The sequence below is a fragment of the Hippichthys cyanospilos genome, chromosome 15 (genome assembly GCF_059441005.1).
Source record: "Hippichthys cyanospilos isolate Australia breed blue-spotted pipefish chromosome 15, RoL_Hcya_1.0, whole genome shotgun sequence".
NCBI lineage: Eukaryota > Metazoa > Chordata > Actinopteri > Syngnathiformes > Syngnathidae > Hippichthys > Hippichthys cyanospilos.
This window is the reverse complement of record NC_142383.1, coordinates 8330843-8347106: the sequence shown is the minus strand read 5'-3', so window position 1 is coordinate 8347106 and position 16264 is coordinate 8330843. Positions and strand designations below refer to the sequence as shown.

The 16264-nt window shown below is 37.9% G+C and overlaps 1 protein-coding gene across 1 annotated transcript; it reads left to right on the top strand.

Moving 5' to 3' along the window:
- The first annotated feature begins 1662 nt into the window (after positions 1-1662).
- On the top strand, positions 1663-15675 carry lman1 (lectin, mannose-binding, 1). The gene is made up of 13 exons (XM_088435622.1): positions 1663-1977; positions 4133-4287; positions 6110-6217; positions 6690-6751; positions 7761-7860; positions 7947-8070; positions 9322-9374; positions 9554-9686; positions 10214-10401; positions 11682-11758; positions 14836-15004; positions 15079-15203; positions 15289-15675. Exons 1-13 carry the CDS (start codon positions 1698-1700, stop codon positions 15323-15325), a joined length of 1611 nt encoding a protein of 536 aa, XP_088291748.1. The 5' UTR covers positions 1663-1697; the 3' UTR covers positions 15326-15675.
- Positions 15676-16264: the final 589 nt, after the last annotated feature.

The following is a 16264-nucleotide window of genomic DNA, read 5'->3' as shown; positions in this document are numbered from 1 at the left end:
TGATAGTTTGCAGTAGTGTACAATTTCTTTGCGAGCAACCTCACAGGGTTGTATATAAAAAAAAAATAATGTTCTGGAGATAATTGGATGATAATATGTAAATTATTTTTTTTCTCAACAGAAAACAGCAAATTTTATTTGTGTGTATTATCGCATAACCGTCAACATGGGAGGGGGCAGTTGGTCACCAATTTACCAATACACTGGCCCAATTGTTATGTTCCATTAAGAGGGCTAAAGGACAAGAGATTTTGTTTTATGATTTGAAAAAAAAAATCACATCTGCCATGCATGCTGATGGATTTTGTAGATAAACCAAATCTCCACGTTTAACATGAAATGACACGGACAGCGCACATAACACCTTATCAGTCTAAAGCCTTACAGGTCACTTCTCGCCATTTGCTGATCATGCAACAGAAGAGTCAAAATCCCCAGATTAGCATCGCCACAATAGCCCTGTTTTGTTTGGGCGACGAGAGGAGGCTACACCGAGGGGTGGGCCGCCGCGTGGGGCCCTCTCGTTCCGCGGGGGGATGAAACAGTGAAAGTGAAATGGTGTCTCAATTGTGTCACCTGTCTTTTCCCACTGAGGCTTTCACAAAGCAGTGCTGACTCGAAGCTAACAACTCTAACTTTGTTTTAATTTTAGTTTTTTGTCGTTAGTATTTCTTACAGTAAATACTCAGATGCAAGTCCAGTGTATAGGAATTCCATTTGGATGCAAAAACACTTAAAAGAAAATGGGAGAAGGAATTGGAGATACTTTTCATGATGAGACTGCAGGGCAATTCCCTGGCCTCATTTCGAAATGTGTTACACAAATTGTGTTATTTCTGTTCCCGTCCATCCGATGCTAACATTTGTTTGGCTCCAAAGCTATGTTCTCTTGCAGCCTACAGAAATAGGAGAGTTAATTACTTTTTAGGCCGGGCTTGCTGTAAAATGCTCGAGAATTACTGCTGTAAACGGATCATGTCAATAGATGCTCATGATGTGTGTATGTTAACACTTTGCGCACTGTTGACATGAAAAGACAAAAAAAGGAACCCTACCACCTTCTACATCAATTGGTTTCAAGTTTTTGTTGTTGCTGTTGTTGTTGTTTTGTTTGTTTTCTTTTAATGGGAATGGGCAGACTAAAGGTTTAGCCAGCTCTAGCTTGATCAATAAACAGTGTAAAAAAATAAAATAAATTGGGGTGTATTCATTTGATAACTTTTTTTTTTTTTGTACGATTAACGTCTCAAAACATATTTTGACACTTGCTGTCGACTGAGAATGACATCACATGAGCTCAGGGCCAATCACTGCTCACCTGTTTTCCCGGATTAGGACATGTGACGTGTCAGAAGCTGAGTCGTGATTGGTTATGAGCCTTTTACTTTGAAAGGGTTAAATTAGTAAAGTACAAATTTTAAAATAATTTGCCTTGAATCCCTTGAATGAAATCATCTTTATCAATTTTCATGTCAGCATTTCCCCTACTGACAAAACAAGAGTCCGCGAGCCTTAAAGCCATTGTGTTGGTTTTACTCAAACCAACGTGTGTCGTGTCACATCCCTGGAGGCACCCCGCAGCACGTGTGTGAGAGCGAGAGCCACGGACCAATCAGAAGGCGCCCTGTTGGCCTCAGGCATCCCGTCATGCTCGTGTGCTCCCGCACTCAGCGCTACGTCAGCACTGACACGCAAACATGGCGGTGCCCGGAGTAGCAACACGGCGGCGGCGGAGGCGGTGGGCTTCGACGTCGGTAAAGATGCTTGTCGTCGCTCTTCTCGCTGGGCTGCTTTTCCTCAGCGGCGTTGTTGAGGTGACGGCGGACGCCACCGCCGAAAACCCAGCAGACGCCGTCGCGAAGACACCGGACCCGGCGGACGCGGCTCCCCATCGCCGCTTCGAGTACAAGTACAGCTTTAAGGGGCCCCATTTAGTCCAGGCTGATGGCACAATCCCCTTCTGGATACACGGAGGCAGTAAGTCCAGATGTCAACGTCTTTCCTGACATGCGAACTCTACGATGTAGCTAGCGGCGCTAAGACCAACATTGCAGCCTAAAACCCGTCCAAGTTAACAAGCACGTTTGACATATCCGTTAATTCCATTGAATGAATTAAAAGAACGAAGGCACACTTTCAAACTGGACACGCCATGACGTGACATAAATTGCGTCCCAAGCCTAATGTGAGCATTTGAATTGGTGCGTCATACACTTGATAGTCGACTCCACTGCACTGTGCAACTTCAATTCCTACTGATAACGGGCACTTTGATATATTTGCATGGAAGGGAAGCGTCGTTGGAAAGTGTGTCTTTTATCTGCCTCTGTATTCATGTAGTAAACTGAAGAGATTACATTTGCAATGCTGACCAAGCAAATAGAAATGGACACAACAAATTGTACACTGTCATGTACACACTTCGTACACAATTGAACTCATTCAAATGTAGAAAGGACTACGGCTATCACAGATCATGTACACATTTTGCACTAAATAAAACATTCAAACATGTAGAATAGGAAGATTACTATCATGGACAATTAAAATACACGATCACATACACCCAACCCCAACATAATTCCACATGTTGTTTACATTTGGAAATTGCTAAGCCCTAATGTAAAGAATTTGACATGACACGAGAAATCACAATTACAATGGTTAGCACATCCGCCTCACAGTTCTGAGGTCCTTGGTTTTTGCCCAGTCCCCTGCCTTCCTGTGTGCGTTTGTGAGTGTAAATGGTCATTTGATTTTTAAACATATTTGTATAATGTAGCCAAATACAGATTTTTTTTTTTAACTTGCCCACACAACACAATAGTCTATGGTATTATGGGGGAAAAAAATCTGTTTTTAGCAATTAGCTCACAGTTACATTGAAACATTCTCTAGAGCCGCTTATCCTCAGAGGGGTCGCAGGCTTGCTGGTGCCTATCCCAGCTGGCTTCAGGCAGTAGGCAGGGTACATCCTGAACTTGTTGCCAGCCTATCACAGGGCACACAGAGATGAAGAATCATTCATGCACCCAATCACACCTGAGGACAATTTAGTATATCTACATGCCATGCATGTTTTTAGGAGGAAGCTGGAGTGCCCGCAGGCTTGGGGAGAACATGCAAACCCCACACGGACAGGCCAGAGCGAGGTGGATTTGAACTCTGGTCCCTTTAACTGTGAGGCGAATGGGTGGATCACTGTGCCACCGACCCAAACACATTTAAACATATTTGCAAGTACACTAAATACATACCCATATACTTGTTAGTCCTAAATATGTTTGTCAGTCAAAAATATTTTCAAAGCCTAGCATAAGGTCAAAGCTTATCTAATGTACCCCATATATAAGGGCCTGATTTACAAATGTTCGGTGCATGCAAGAATGTGCGTAAACACGATCAATCTCGCAAACAGATGTGGAAAAAAACAACCGCAAGTGACTGCAAAATTTGATAATGCTTTTTTTTGCTTTTTTTTTTTTGTCTATGGAGAATACTGCATGCAAGTGGCTGTATTAGGCATGCGAAATGTAATTTTTCACTTATGTTGAACTTTTACAGGTAAAAACCAGCAGTGCTTAAGTACAGTAGCGCTAGCTAAACCAATGAAAGCCGATGGGGAGACATGATTTGCTTGCGTAAACATTGGTGAAATGCTAACAAAAGCTATATCAACAGAGCCATTGCGACACAGCATCTATTTTGTGAGGCACTTGTGGTGCCGTCGAATGATCAAAGGGCTTACTTAAGCCTTTCACAAGATAGAAGGCTTTGCCATATTACCTGAGTTCATTTCAACTCCACATTTATTTGTTTGAATCATTCCAGTTGTTTGTGAAAGTTGGTGGTGGCCTCTCCTGCAACGATTTTCCTGTTGCGCTGTCCCTACTGTGTTTTAAATGAAATGTTAAACAGGGTTGGCATAAACCTGTATATCCGATTGCCATGCACTGAACGCTTGATGTTATACTACTGATGGCAGCTGCAAAATTATTGGCCTAAACAAATTACCCATATGTTTACTTTGTTTGCCTCATCTGCTAACTTCCCATTTGTGACATCAAACTTCAGTTTGTTTTTTTGGGACCTTAGAAGGTGCACTAAGTTGTATTTCTCATCTTTATGGTAGATGCCATACCCAGCGCAGACCAGGTGCGTATCGCGCCATCTCTCAAGAGCCAGCGGGGGTCTGTATGGTGCAAAAACAAGGTGTCCTTCGAAAATTGGGAAGCTGAGGTGACATTCCGGGTGTCTGGTAGAGGCCGAATGGGAGCAGATGGATTGGTGAGTACAGTAAAATAAAGGACTAATAAAGGACAAAATAACTGGAGTCACTGATTACCTTTTAAGTAATAGTTCACGTGGTCACTTTATAACATACGTTGACTTTATTCTAGTGTCCTCCTTGACTGTTTGCTTTCTTGTTTTTTATCACATCGGCTTTTATGCTGCGCCTTTGTGTCCTTTGTTTACTGTTTTTTTTAAACATTTTTTATCTTTTTTTTTTTTTATTGATAATATGATTAAACTTCCCATAGGTTGGGATTTTTGTCTTATGTTATTTCCAATTTCGGCCCTTAAAATAGACAGTATTAACAATATAGGCTTGTCATGAGCTAGTACTATATTGTTTGACCAACTGAAATAAAAAAAAAACAGTCTTTAAAATTCTTTGTTTTTACTGGATTCATTCATACAATTTAGGTCAAATGTTTTATTTGTTTTAGACATAGCACTTCAAAATCTGTTTTTATTTCAATTATTCAATGATGTAATTACTTTTTTTGTATACCAACACACATTTTCTTATATGGCACAAAATATGATACCCATGGTCCCAGCTTAATCCAGTAAAGCCCAAGACTAGTGAAAATAAAGCTAGAACAATTACTTAAGATGAAATAAATATGAGAGAGATAAGCGAGGCGTAGATGGTGAAGCGGTGGTTGGCACGTCTGCCTCGCAGTTCGAGGGCCTGGGTTCAAATCCACCTCACTCCGGCCTTCCTTTGTGGAGTTTGTATGTTGTCCCCGAGCCCACGGGGGTTCTTTTCAGGCACTCTGTCTTCCTCCCAGACTCGAAAAACGTGCATAGCAGGTGAATTGGACACTCTAAATTGTCCTTAGGTGTGATTGGGTGATTGAATGGTTGTTCGTCTTTGTGTGCCCTTCAACTGGCTGTCAACTAGTTCAGGGGTTCCCTTGCCTACTGCCAGAAGTCAGTTGGGATGGGCACCAGCAATCTTGTGACCCTCGTGAGGATAAGCGGCTCTAGAAAACTTCATGATAGACCCGCTTATTTTGCACTTTTGTCTCATTTGTAGTCAAATATTATTTCACGATAAGTTGGAACTATCATTCTGGGTAGTGTCGACAAGTCAGTTCACGCCCTTATTTATGACAATGAAGTGGTCCAGGCAAATACAGAATACCTAAATGGGTGAGAAATTTGAACAAATCCCGAGAGTGAAGAACCCATCACATGTCAACAAACAGATGCTAATTTTAAAGCTAGTTTTAGAAACTGCCAGACTGATGTGAACGGACAATGCACTGAAAAAAGTGCCACTTTAGCATGAATTAAACAGAACAAGTCCCTGCTTCCAGTGACAGCATTGACCAAGATGGAATGGCATTTAGCCAGCAGTACACATCACCGCTGTAAGAAGAAGCGCAAGCAAATGCTGGAGTGGTGAGTTTAAATAGCCCAAAGGCAGCAGCAGGTTCTTCAGTGGTTGCCTTACAGGTTGTGTGAGAATTCACTTTGCAGTCTTTGACAATAAGCAACGAGTGTCACATGTTTCGACCTGCAATATTTGGATATTTATGGGAGGGCGTTTAAGGTGAATCATCGCTCTTGTGTCTCAGGCATTTGCTGGATGGGGTCGATTGAAATACTACTCTATATTTTTACTCTGATTGTGTTGAAATTAAGTGTATGAAGTACAACTTCAGACCTCAGCAGGAGGCGAAAGTGTATTGTATCTATTTCTTTAAAATGGGCAAAATGATAACAATTTATTCTTTTACTGTCACCGTCACAAAGACATAACTGTTGCATTTGTTTTAGCCACATGCTTGAACTTTTTCTCATTTTGTACCGACAGGCCATCTGGTTCACCGCAAACCAAGGCCGTCAGGGGCCCGTGTACGGCGCCTCTGACAAGTGGAATGGCGTGGGGATTTTCTTTGACTCTTTCGACAATGACGGAAAGGTCAGTGTCAGGACCGCAGGCTCATTTTTGCGCAGCATATTATAAATTGTTGAAAAAAGATTATGGGAAAGATTTCTCTTGCAACTTTGAACTGTTAGCATGCTATGGCTAATGTTTGGTGAAGGAAATTATTAGAATTGAATGACAATTTGAATTGCTAGTCACTTTTTCAATTTTTTTTTTTTATTGTATCTCCCATAATGGAAAATAGTCAACTGCTGACCATAAAAAAATAGCTTGATTTATTCAACCCAGAGTCCTATGTGACTTCCAAATGTTATTGTTTCAGTGAATCACTCTTATATCTTGTTTTTTTTTTTATTCGATTTACTTAATAAAAAAATGTGTTGTCCATTGTTTGCCTATTTTACCAATATGGCAAACAAATGGTCAGCGGGACATTTGATCATTTTTAGGTAAGGGATTTTGTGTGTGTATTTGTTCAAGATTAGCTGTTTTGTGTTCCTTCCAGAAAAATAACCCAGCTATCCTCGTCGTGGGAAACAATGGCAAGCTTGTTTATGACCACAAACGGTAAGTAAACACTTTGCACTGACGTTGCCTCCTCACATTTGAGCAATTTAAAAGAAGATTAGGAAATATGATTATATTTGCTTGAAAGTAAATAATCCCCTATCTTTCCCTAATCTCTTGCTGACCAGTGAAAGCTTGAATGTTTTTTTTTTTTTTCTTAAACAAGCTAGCTTTGGAGTTTGTCTTGGTGTCCACACTATTTATATGTGCAGAGGCCCGTCAGTGTTTTTTTTTTTTCTTTTATGTACAGAGTTTAATCAGCACTAAGTTACTTGTATGGAAAAAACTAATGATTTGTTAATGAGTTCCATCTCTACAGCGGTGATGATTTACGTTCTAATTTGATCATCTATTCTCTTAATCAAAAAAGGTTTATTCAACAGATGATGTAAAAATTAGTGGCGTGAATTTCAGATTATTTCAAAATACAATATTGCCCAGTCTCGTATATGGTAATAAATTATTTAATTAGATTATATAATTTAGGAAGGTTGGGGCCCCCTGATTTAAGGTAACATGTTCACCAATAGCTATTAATAAGAAAAACGTGAAGGTTTTATTGTGTGTATGTGTGCTTTGTTGGATAATTTGACAAATTAATACCATTGGATGGACGGGTTCATGATTTTGTACATCCGAAAGCATGGTGATGATGCTCGATGACTCTCCCCTTATAATGTGCTTTTCCACCTGCTTACTTCATCTAAAGTTTGTCGGATTTTTTTTCCTCCAAATTCCTTAAAAAAACAAGTACCGACAAGTGGAAACATAATTTAACACATTACAGGTCCTGTTCAGAATTTGTGGGCTAAAAATATATATATATAAAAAGACTTTCTTTTATCTAATGTAATCATGATTAATCAAAACCAAAAAATGTTGTTAATGTGTTTTAAACATATTGATATATACTCTTATATACATATGTAACATGCATGGTATTTAAAGATGCACCATGTTTTTTTTAGTATAAAAGTGTTCTCAAAAAATCTTGATATTGTGTTGCCAGTGACGGCAGCACACAAGCTTTGGGCACGTGTTTGCGAGACTTCCGCAACAAGCCGTATCCCGTCAGAGCCAAAGTGACGTACTACAAAAAGACGCTGACGGTATGCGACCATGTGCTTTCGTTATTTTTGAGGCGTGCTTGGCCGCTTCCTGTCAGCGGTAACGGCAATCCTTTGTTGCTTGGCAGGTGATGATCAACAACGGGTTCACTCCCGACAAAGACGACTTTGAGTTCTGCACCAAGGTGGACAACATGATCATTCCACCAGAGGGCTTCTTCGGCGTATCAGCTGCGACCGGCAGCTTAGCAGGTATTTGATGATGATGAGTCTTGGTCACTTTTACATTTGGGTTATAAATTAGGGCTTGGACTCAAGTTAGGTTTTTAAAATCAGGCAAAGGTTTTTGTTTTGTTTTTTTTAAACAAGGATCAATGTTTCAACATGGCCTATGTTAGGGTCAAACAAGGGTCATGGTTTGAAATTACAATTAGACACCATGTTGTCTGAAGTTAATACTTTAAGTTGGGCTATAAGTTACATTAAACTTTGACTCCAAACTACCTTTTTCCTCATAAATTAAAAAACGTCCTTTATTTTTTAAGATTAATTCAGATAGAAAAGTAGTTTTGCTGTGCCCTTCTGGAGTTGTTACAACTAAAAAAGAAGACAATTTATTTTCAAAACACTATAATGAATCAAGATTTGATTTTCAATGTTTTGAACAAGTTGGCGTCAACAAATTTTTAAGTGGCCTTTGCGTCATTCCATATTTCTGTGCGCGTCAAAGGAAAAAGTCTGGACTCCCCTGGTTTAAGGACTCTAATAGAGTCATCCCTTTTTTGTTAGTTACCATAATTCTCCAAATATAATATGTACCTGTTTATTGGATGCACCCTTAAGTTTGGGGTCAAATTCTGTAATTTTTCATGTTTGTATAAGACTCATCAACACCTTGGCATCAATGTAAAAAACTATGGCAAAAGAGAATTAATCTCATCTGTTGTAAATTCTTCATATTTTCTTGTTCATATTCGTAAATTATATTGTTGCGCGTGAAGTTAAGTGTACTTCAGATTTCCCACATAATGAGTGGTCAGTGAACGCCTCTTCACATTGTCTAAACTCAAATGCAGTTGTTTTTCAGTTTCTTCGATTCTTTTATTGAAAATAATGCTATAACAATCTCAGTTAACACGCACTGCTCACAGCCAATTGATGTCTGCCCTCTTTCTAATCCCGTAACGGTAATTATTGTATGTAAGAATATGGCTGATACAAATGCACCTCAGTGCATCCAAACGCCGCTTGTGTGGTTGACAGATCACTCTACCTCAAATGGTGTTGGGAAAAAAAATAGAATATAAAAAAATTGAATTTATAAGTTACAGTTCATAAGACACACCCATACTTTTGGCCTTCATTTTTGGGATAAAAAGTGTCTTATTTTGGGGGAATTACGGTATTCTGCAATAACTATTAACATCTCACTCTTTGTCATCATTTTGATCAGTGTTCATGATTTATTTTATTTATTTATGTATTTTTGTCTCTCCGTACCAGATGACCACGACGTCTTGTCCTTCTTGTTATTCCAACTCACAGAACCTGGCCAGGTACCGATAAATTCCATTTGCTTCGAACTCCCTTTTCTCAATCCCACTGCTTACCAATCAGTCCAAGCCTCTTTTGAATTCACTCAAGCGTTTTGTTTTTTTTCCTTGTTGTTTTTTTTTTTTTTTTTTTACTTTCTTTTTTTGCGGGGGGTTCGTGGTCTTTGGTGGCCCTCTTGAAGCCCCTACCAGAAGCGGAGATTCCTAAAGAAGACAAGGACAAGTACCAGGAGGAATTCCACAACTTCCAGCAAGAACTAGACAAAAAGAAAGAGGAGTTCCAAAAAGAACACCCCGACGTCCAAGGAGAGCCAAGTTAGTGCTGTGGACACAAATGACACTTTTTCATGGTCCTGCACTTAAAATTATGCATATATTCTCAAATATTTTCCTACAATATATCTTCTTATATTATTTAGACTTCATTTTTAAAATTCTGACGACTTGAAGATTTTTGTAAATGTAAGATTTCTCGCATGATTTCTCACATGACTGACTTTTTTCTCACATGCAATAGCTTGGTTCTCATACTAAAAATGCTCTTATAATATGGCTAATCTTGACACATTATGACTATATATTTTGTTTTGTTGTGACTATTGTAAAATGAATGCTTGATTCTTATGTTCCAACTAATTTGAACAAAATTCATATTTTGAACTATTATTGCGAGAATGAACAGGTTTTGCAGTACGTAGACCCTCAATTTATAAAATCATCATGTCAATAACAAATGTTTAATAATTTGTTTTAGATACATGTATTAAGATCTTGCAATTTCAAAAGCACAGCAAATGAGGTCATTTCCTATTTGTTTGTTTTCTGAATGCTCTTCCCCGCAGTCGACGAGTTGTACGAGAGCGTGAACGATCGAGAGGTCCGTCAGGTGTTTGAGGGTCAGAACCGCATCCACCTGGAGATCAAGCAGCTCAACCGACAGCTGGCCATGATTCTGGATGAGCAGCGCCGTTACGTGACCGTCGTCACAGACGAGATCTCCAAGAGGGGAACCAACACTGGCTCGGGACAGGTGGGTTTCAACATGACAAGCTAATATTGGAAAATCCCTTATAAAATTTGGAGTCCATTTTTGTTTCTTCTAAGGTTTTGTCAAAATTTACAACATAGCTGTAAAATTAGTTATTTTTGTACTCTCACTTGTTGCCTTGGCAAGCCAAATGTTATACCAGCATTGTTTTATAAAAAGGATACAGGAGGCACACAGAGGTGCATTTTTCTATCGGGAAATAATTGCTCTAAGGGGACAAGCTAGAGGCTGAATATCAGTTGGATGTTAGCAGCCTGTATTAGCTGAGGTTGTTGCGGCATTATTTTCATTAAAAGAAGTGAGGAAACGAGGAAATAAATCTGAAAGAGCGCATTCAAAGTTACACTGGCGAGGCGTTCACTGACCACTCACAATGTGGGGAAATCTGAAGTACACTTAACTTCACGCGCAACAATATAATTTACGAATATGAACATTAGAAAATATGATGAGTTTAGGAAAATAAGATTTATTCTGTTTTGCTATAGTTTTTACCTTGTTGCTAAAGTGTTTGTGCATCTTCTACACTTAAACACAGAAAATACTAGAATTTCATCCCCAAATTAAGGGGGCATCTATATTTGGGGAATTATGGTAGTCCTATTCTCTTGGCCCATACCTAAATAATGACAAGTTTTTTTCTTCTAATATTCAACAATGTTCTTGTAACGTTACGATTTTCCTCATGAATTATTTTTTGGTAAATATGCAAATGATTCCCAGTTGAATTAAGACTTTTTCTCTCTCTGTAAATTCATTTTCAACTACAAAACGATGATATTTTTATGTTTTTTCCTGCCAAAGTTATTTGTTCTTAACTTTCACTTGTACCTTAAAATCCTTTGTATAATACGCTCCTCCAAAATCAAGCTTAAAGCAGTTTTTTTTTAATTTATTCATTTATTTTTTGTCGCGTTTGGGCAACTGCCCGTTTTTAATGATTCCATAACAATTTTACTGCCAAGGTAATGCAGAGACACCAGCAGGCATCCAAACTTAATGACATTTTTTTGTTTGTTTCATGCTAACCTCTGTGTATAATAATCTCCCTCAATTTGGGATCATATTTTTCCTGACGTTTCCATTTTTCTTCGTAAAGTTACAAGATTGTTACTTTGTTGTGTTGCTGTTTTTCCTGCTACCAGACCTGCCTCACAGGTTTGTTGTTTATACTCAAATCACCTTTTTAAACAAAACAGTTGTTCATAGAATGTTTTTCCCCCTGTTGTTTGCCACTCCCACCATTCTGTTGTTTGTTTTAGCTGGATGTGGCCAACCAGCAGCTGGGCACGATTGTATCATCCCAACAAGATCTGCTCAGAAACCTCAACGAGTTTAGGTGAGTCTCTTTTGTTTTTTTTACCATCCGCTGAAGTGCAAAACAAAGGGAAAATCCCCGCAGTTAAACCCCAGAAATTATATTTAATCTCAGACTGTGAACATCTCAGGTGTCTGACTGTTAGCCTGCCCCTGTAATCCCATGATCATGCTTTCATGACATGAAAAAGTAAGTCTGTTTTTAAAGGTAGATGTACAAGGCATGATATGCGCTGTAATACCCACCAACTCATAAGCCTCTTAAACTTGAGGGGTCTTATACAAAAAAAAAACAATAACCCCAAAAACCGATTTATTTGCATGACTGAAAGCCTGCCTGATTTATAATGAAAACTATTTTGACCATTTACCTTCTAACATAGTAAAGCTTCGGTTAGTTAGCTGATAGAGTCCCGAGAAAAGTTAATTTAAAAGAAAAAAGTGAAAAATAATAGGTCATGAAATGCAGTATTCATTGTTTTGATTTTTAAACCTTTTACTTTAAATGTAATGATTTAGTTCCTACACCCATATAACGTTTCATTAGATAATTATGACCATAAAATAAGGCATAATACCATGAGTGAGTCAATAACAATAATAGTAATAATATAAAAAGTCGTACTATTCTGATTTTAAAACATCCAAAACAAACCAATTTTTTTTTTTTTTTTTTTGGGAGGGGAGGCGGGGGTGAGTGGTGGAGGCGGACCCCAGTTGCATTTGGAGTTGTTCTCTTTTTGACCCCAGTGTGTGTCTTTGTTTTTGTTTGTTTTTGTTTGTTTGTTTTTTTACACAGGTGTTTTTAGAATGTACAGTTCATTTTCTTTATACAGTAAATAGAACTTCTGTCACATTTTTTTCTCTTGCAATTTTCTATCCATTCTAGCATTGTTTTGGGTTTTTTTTTTTTTTTTGCCTTTCAAACAATTTTAGCATTTCTTTTATTTTGCGAGTGGCCCTAATACTTCCTTATGGGGTGTGCCGTTTTAATGATTAAATAATGTCTTTTTTTGTGGCCGTGGCCGTTTGATTGTGTCTTAATTTGAGCATGCCATCTGCATGATGAATTAATCAGAACGATATTAAAGATTTCACTTTATGTAACATTAATCTTCGTCATGTATCATAAAAGAAGCAAGCTGTCCACGTGGCCTAAATCCCATGGGCGTACATGATTTTTTTTTTTTTTTTTTCCCCCTAGCATTGACCCATAACTCTCAAGTTGGAGGTGTAACGCCGATCATTTGACTGATGGCGGTAAAAGGCTAGTCCAGCTTGTCGCTGGATTAGAAAATGGTCATAAATGGGTCACAAGATGAAGATTAGATGACGGCATTATTATTAAACGCTCACTTACTTTCTCAAGGGAGATTTTATTTTTTATAATATATGGAAACAAATTAGATTTTGTTGATTTGCAAAGAAAAGGCCACGTCTTAGCGACGTATCAGATTAGGCGTCTTTAAATACATCTGTCATACACGGCCTCAGCACGGTCTGACGCTGCAGGACTTCCTTTCATTTGTCCATTTGTCCTCGTCCATCCTAATCGTCTTAGACATGTTTTAAGATGATAAGAGAAAGTTACTGCTTACTGCCTGCCTTTAATCAACAGGAAGAACTGCCATTTTCCTTTTTATTGCATGATCCAATGAAAATATAAAATTATACAATTTTTTTTCCTAAAATAAATAACAGAAAACTAGGAAGGAAATGGAATAATATTAATGTGATTAATTACATATTTTTATGGTGTATAGCAGTATGAATTCAGTGCTATGAAAAAATATATGCCTCCGCAAGTCCTGTTAAAAACTTTAACCCATAAAAACTTTGTACAATAATAGGCTGGGTTTTTTTTCTTATAGTTAATTTTTTTTTTTTTCCCCAGTCGTACTCATGAACGAATATGCTTCTCCAGACATGGTAATTCTTTGTGCTAGCATGGCGGCTAGTTGTTTTCTTAACCCTTTCAGCTCTTGTAATCTGATGTTGGAACATGTTTTTATATGAGATTAATTTAGCAATCATGACCTGTTTTATCAGATGGTAATTTTCTGGTTTCCAAACTTTGGCTATACACATCCTCTGGTGAATAGGGATTAAAAGATTAGACAGGAGACAAATTTGTATCACTTAAAAAAAAAAGGGGGGGGGGGGGGGGGGCAATACCCACTGTGCGTTGTAGGCCAACATGAACGTTTTACTCTGTACTTTGGTATTTTGGTTTGCTTTTTTTAAATGGCCTTAGATCTTTACAGGAACAACTCTAAATGAATATGAATTCATATTTATTTTTGTTGCCGTTCATTATTTTTCAACTGAAATTGGCATGATTAGGGTTTTGAATTTTTGGACCCTTTTTTCATCCAATGTTGTAACTTTTACCGCGGCCCTAAGAGTACTTTCTTTTTTTTTTCTTCTTCTTTTTCAAAAAGAATTCCTGTACTAGTGTACTTCTCCATGTACAAGTTGAGGTTTTTTCCTTCATTTTTAACCCCTCATTTGGCTTGAATAACATTCATTTGAATGCAAAATAAGTAAAATTGTGTCATTTACAAGGCTTAAAATGATTAACTGCAACAGTGTGTTATTCAATATCCAATGAAGACATGCATCTAAAAGTACCATCATTTTGTCATTTTAACAACACACACTATGTGTTTTAATTGGACAGCTATTATATGTGTAACAACTAAAGTCAGGGGTACTTATATTCGCGTTTTTGTAAAATGAACCTGAATTGAAGTATCATTTTATGAATGAATTCCTACTATTGTCTTAAAAATCAGAATATCCAAATCCTTAAAATCATACCAAAAACTGAGGACAGTCTAGACTCTTGTAATTTACGACTAACATTTTTCTCCCAAACTATATGGCAACATTGTGTTTTTTTGTTTTTTTTTTTTGTCTCAATCCTAATATCTTTTTCTACGATAGGGAACCTTGTAGCATTAGATTTTTCTCTGAATATTCCCACTCCTTTGTAATAACATTGCAGCTTTTTTTTATCATAAAATCTTGACTGGACGCTGCGTTTCCAAAACTGAAAAGGCCCATCTTTTTTTCATACTACGTACTTTGTCTTGACAGAAATGCCTTCTATGAGTCTCTGAAGCAGATAGGCTCAGCCCAGCAGCATCATCAGCAGGGCGGCGGGGGCGTGGCCACGTATGAAAGCATTCAGCATTTCAACGACATCAAGGAGCACCTGCACTCAGTCCGACGCGACTTGGAGCACCTGGTGCAACGTGGCGCTCAGGTCAGAATGCAAAGTTTGCATGAACATCATAGCGTTGTTTATCTTCCGCGTACTAATATGAGGACTCCCTGCAGAATCCCGGTGAGAAGGCCCAAAAGTGCCCCGAGGTCCCGCCCATGCCTTCCTGCTTGTCAACTGTCCATTTTGTCATCTTCATCGTGGTCCAGTCGGTTCTCTTCTTGTGTTATATCATGTACAAGTAAGGCCGTACTTTTTTCATAATTGAGTTCTTCAATAACTTGAAAATGAATGAGCTGCTAACTTGTTCATTTTCTCTATTGCAGAAGCCAACAGGAAGCAGCAGCCAAGAAGTTTTTTTGATACCAAAAACAATTATTCCAATGAATCTGTAAATGAGGGTCAGACCTGTTTTAGGTGATTTTTTTTTTTTTTAAGTTATTGTAACTGGAAGGAAAATATGATTTATGTGCAAGAATTTAGTTTTAATGAATTGTTTCCCATTTTTTAATTTGATGCTGTTTACAACAGGGGGCACACAAAACAAAATCCTGACAGTATTTTTGCCTGGTCACATTTTTTTTTTTTTTTTTTTTAAGTATAAAGGAAACACTCTGCCTTAGTTGTTCTCGGGCATGTTGCTGACAACCAACCTGTGTCTTTTTTAATGTGCAATTTTGTATGAATAAAGCTAAAAACTTGTCTGATTCTGACAGTGCGAAAGTATCTTTAGCAAAACGGAGAAGCACATACTTTAGGTTCACATAAAACTAAATATTCTGCAGATGCATTTATCATCTTTCACGAACTCACTAACAGAAAAAATATGTATTTCAATTTGACATTATTGCCCTTTAGTGGTAATAACATTAATCACAGAGAAAGCTAAAAATATATGTACTGGTACTCAAACTCCGTGAACAAAAATGTGACTTGACCATTAAGCCTTAACTTAAAAACCAAACCTTTATCCTCCTCTAACCTGAACCCAAACCCTTTAACCCTATCTACTATCCTTAACCTGAACCATAACCCAATCCATAGCTGCTAATTTATGATAGCTGCACTACGTATATCAATGGCAGCGTAATTTAGCATAATTTGTTACTGGATGTGATTTCAAACCAACATTTTGTTTTTTTTTTTATCGCGAGTCAGAAGCAACAGTTGTTGACAAACTAGCTGTTATGTTGCAACACGTTTCCAGGAACATCTTCAAAATAAAAGCATATTTATGTATTTTTGTAAGATGAGGTTTGTTTTGAAATCATTTTACCGCATTTCCAGCATGTTTTACTGTCA

Excerpts from the sequence above, each read along its gene's own strand:
- lman1 (XM_088435622.1), top strand. The coding sequence starts at position 1,698 with ATGGCGGTGCCCGGAGTAGCAACACGGCGGCGGCGGAGGCGGTGGGCT. Across the intron at positions 8,071-9,321 it reads TGCGACCGGCAGCTTAGCAG|ATGACCACGACGTCTTGTCC; the intron begins GTATTTGATGAT and ends TCTCCGTACCAG. Across the intron at positions 15,204-15,288 it reads TTGTGTTATATCATGTACAA|AAGCCAACAGGAAGCAGCAG; the intron begins GTAAGGCCGTAC and ends TCTCTATTGCAG.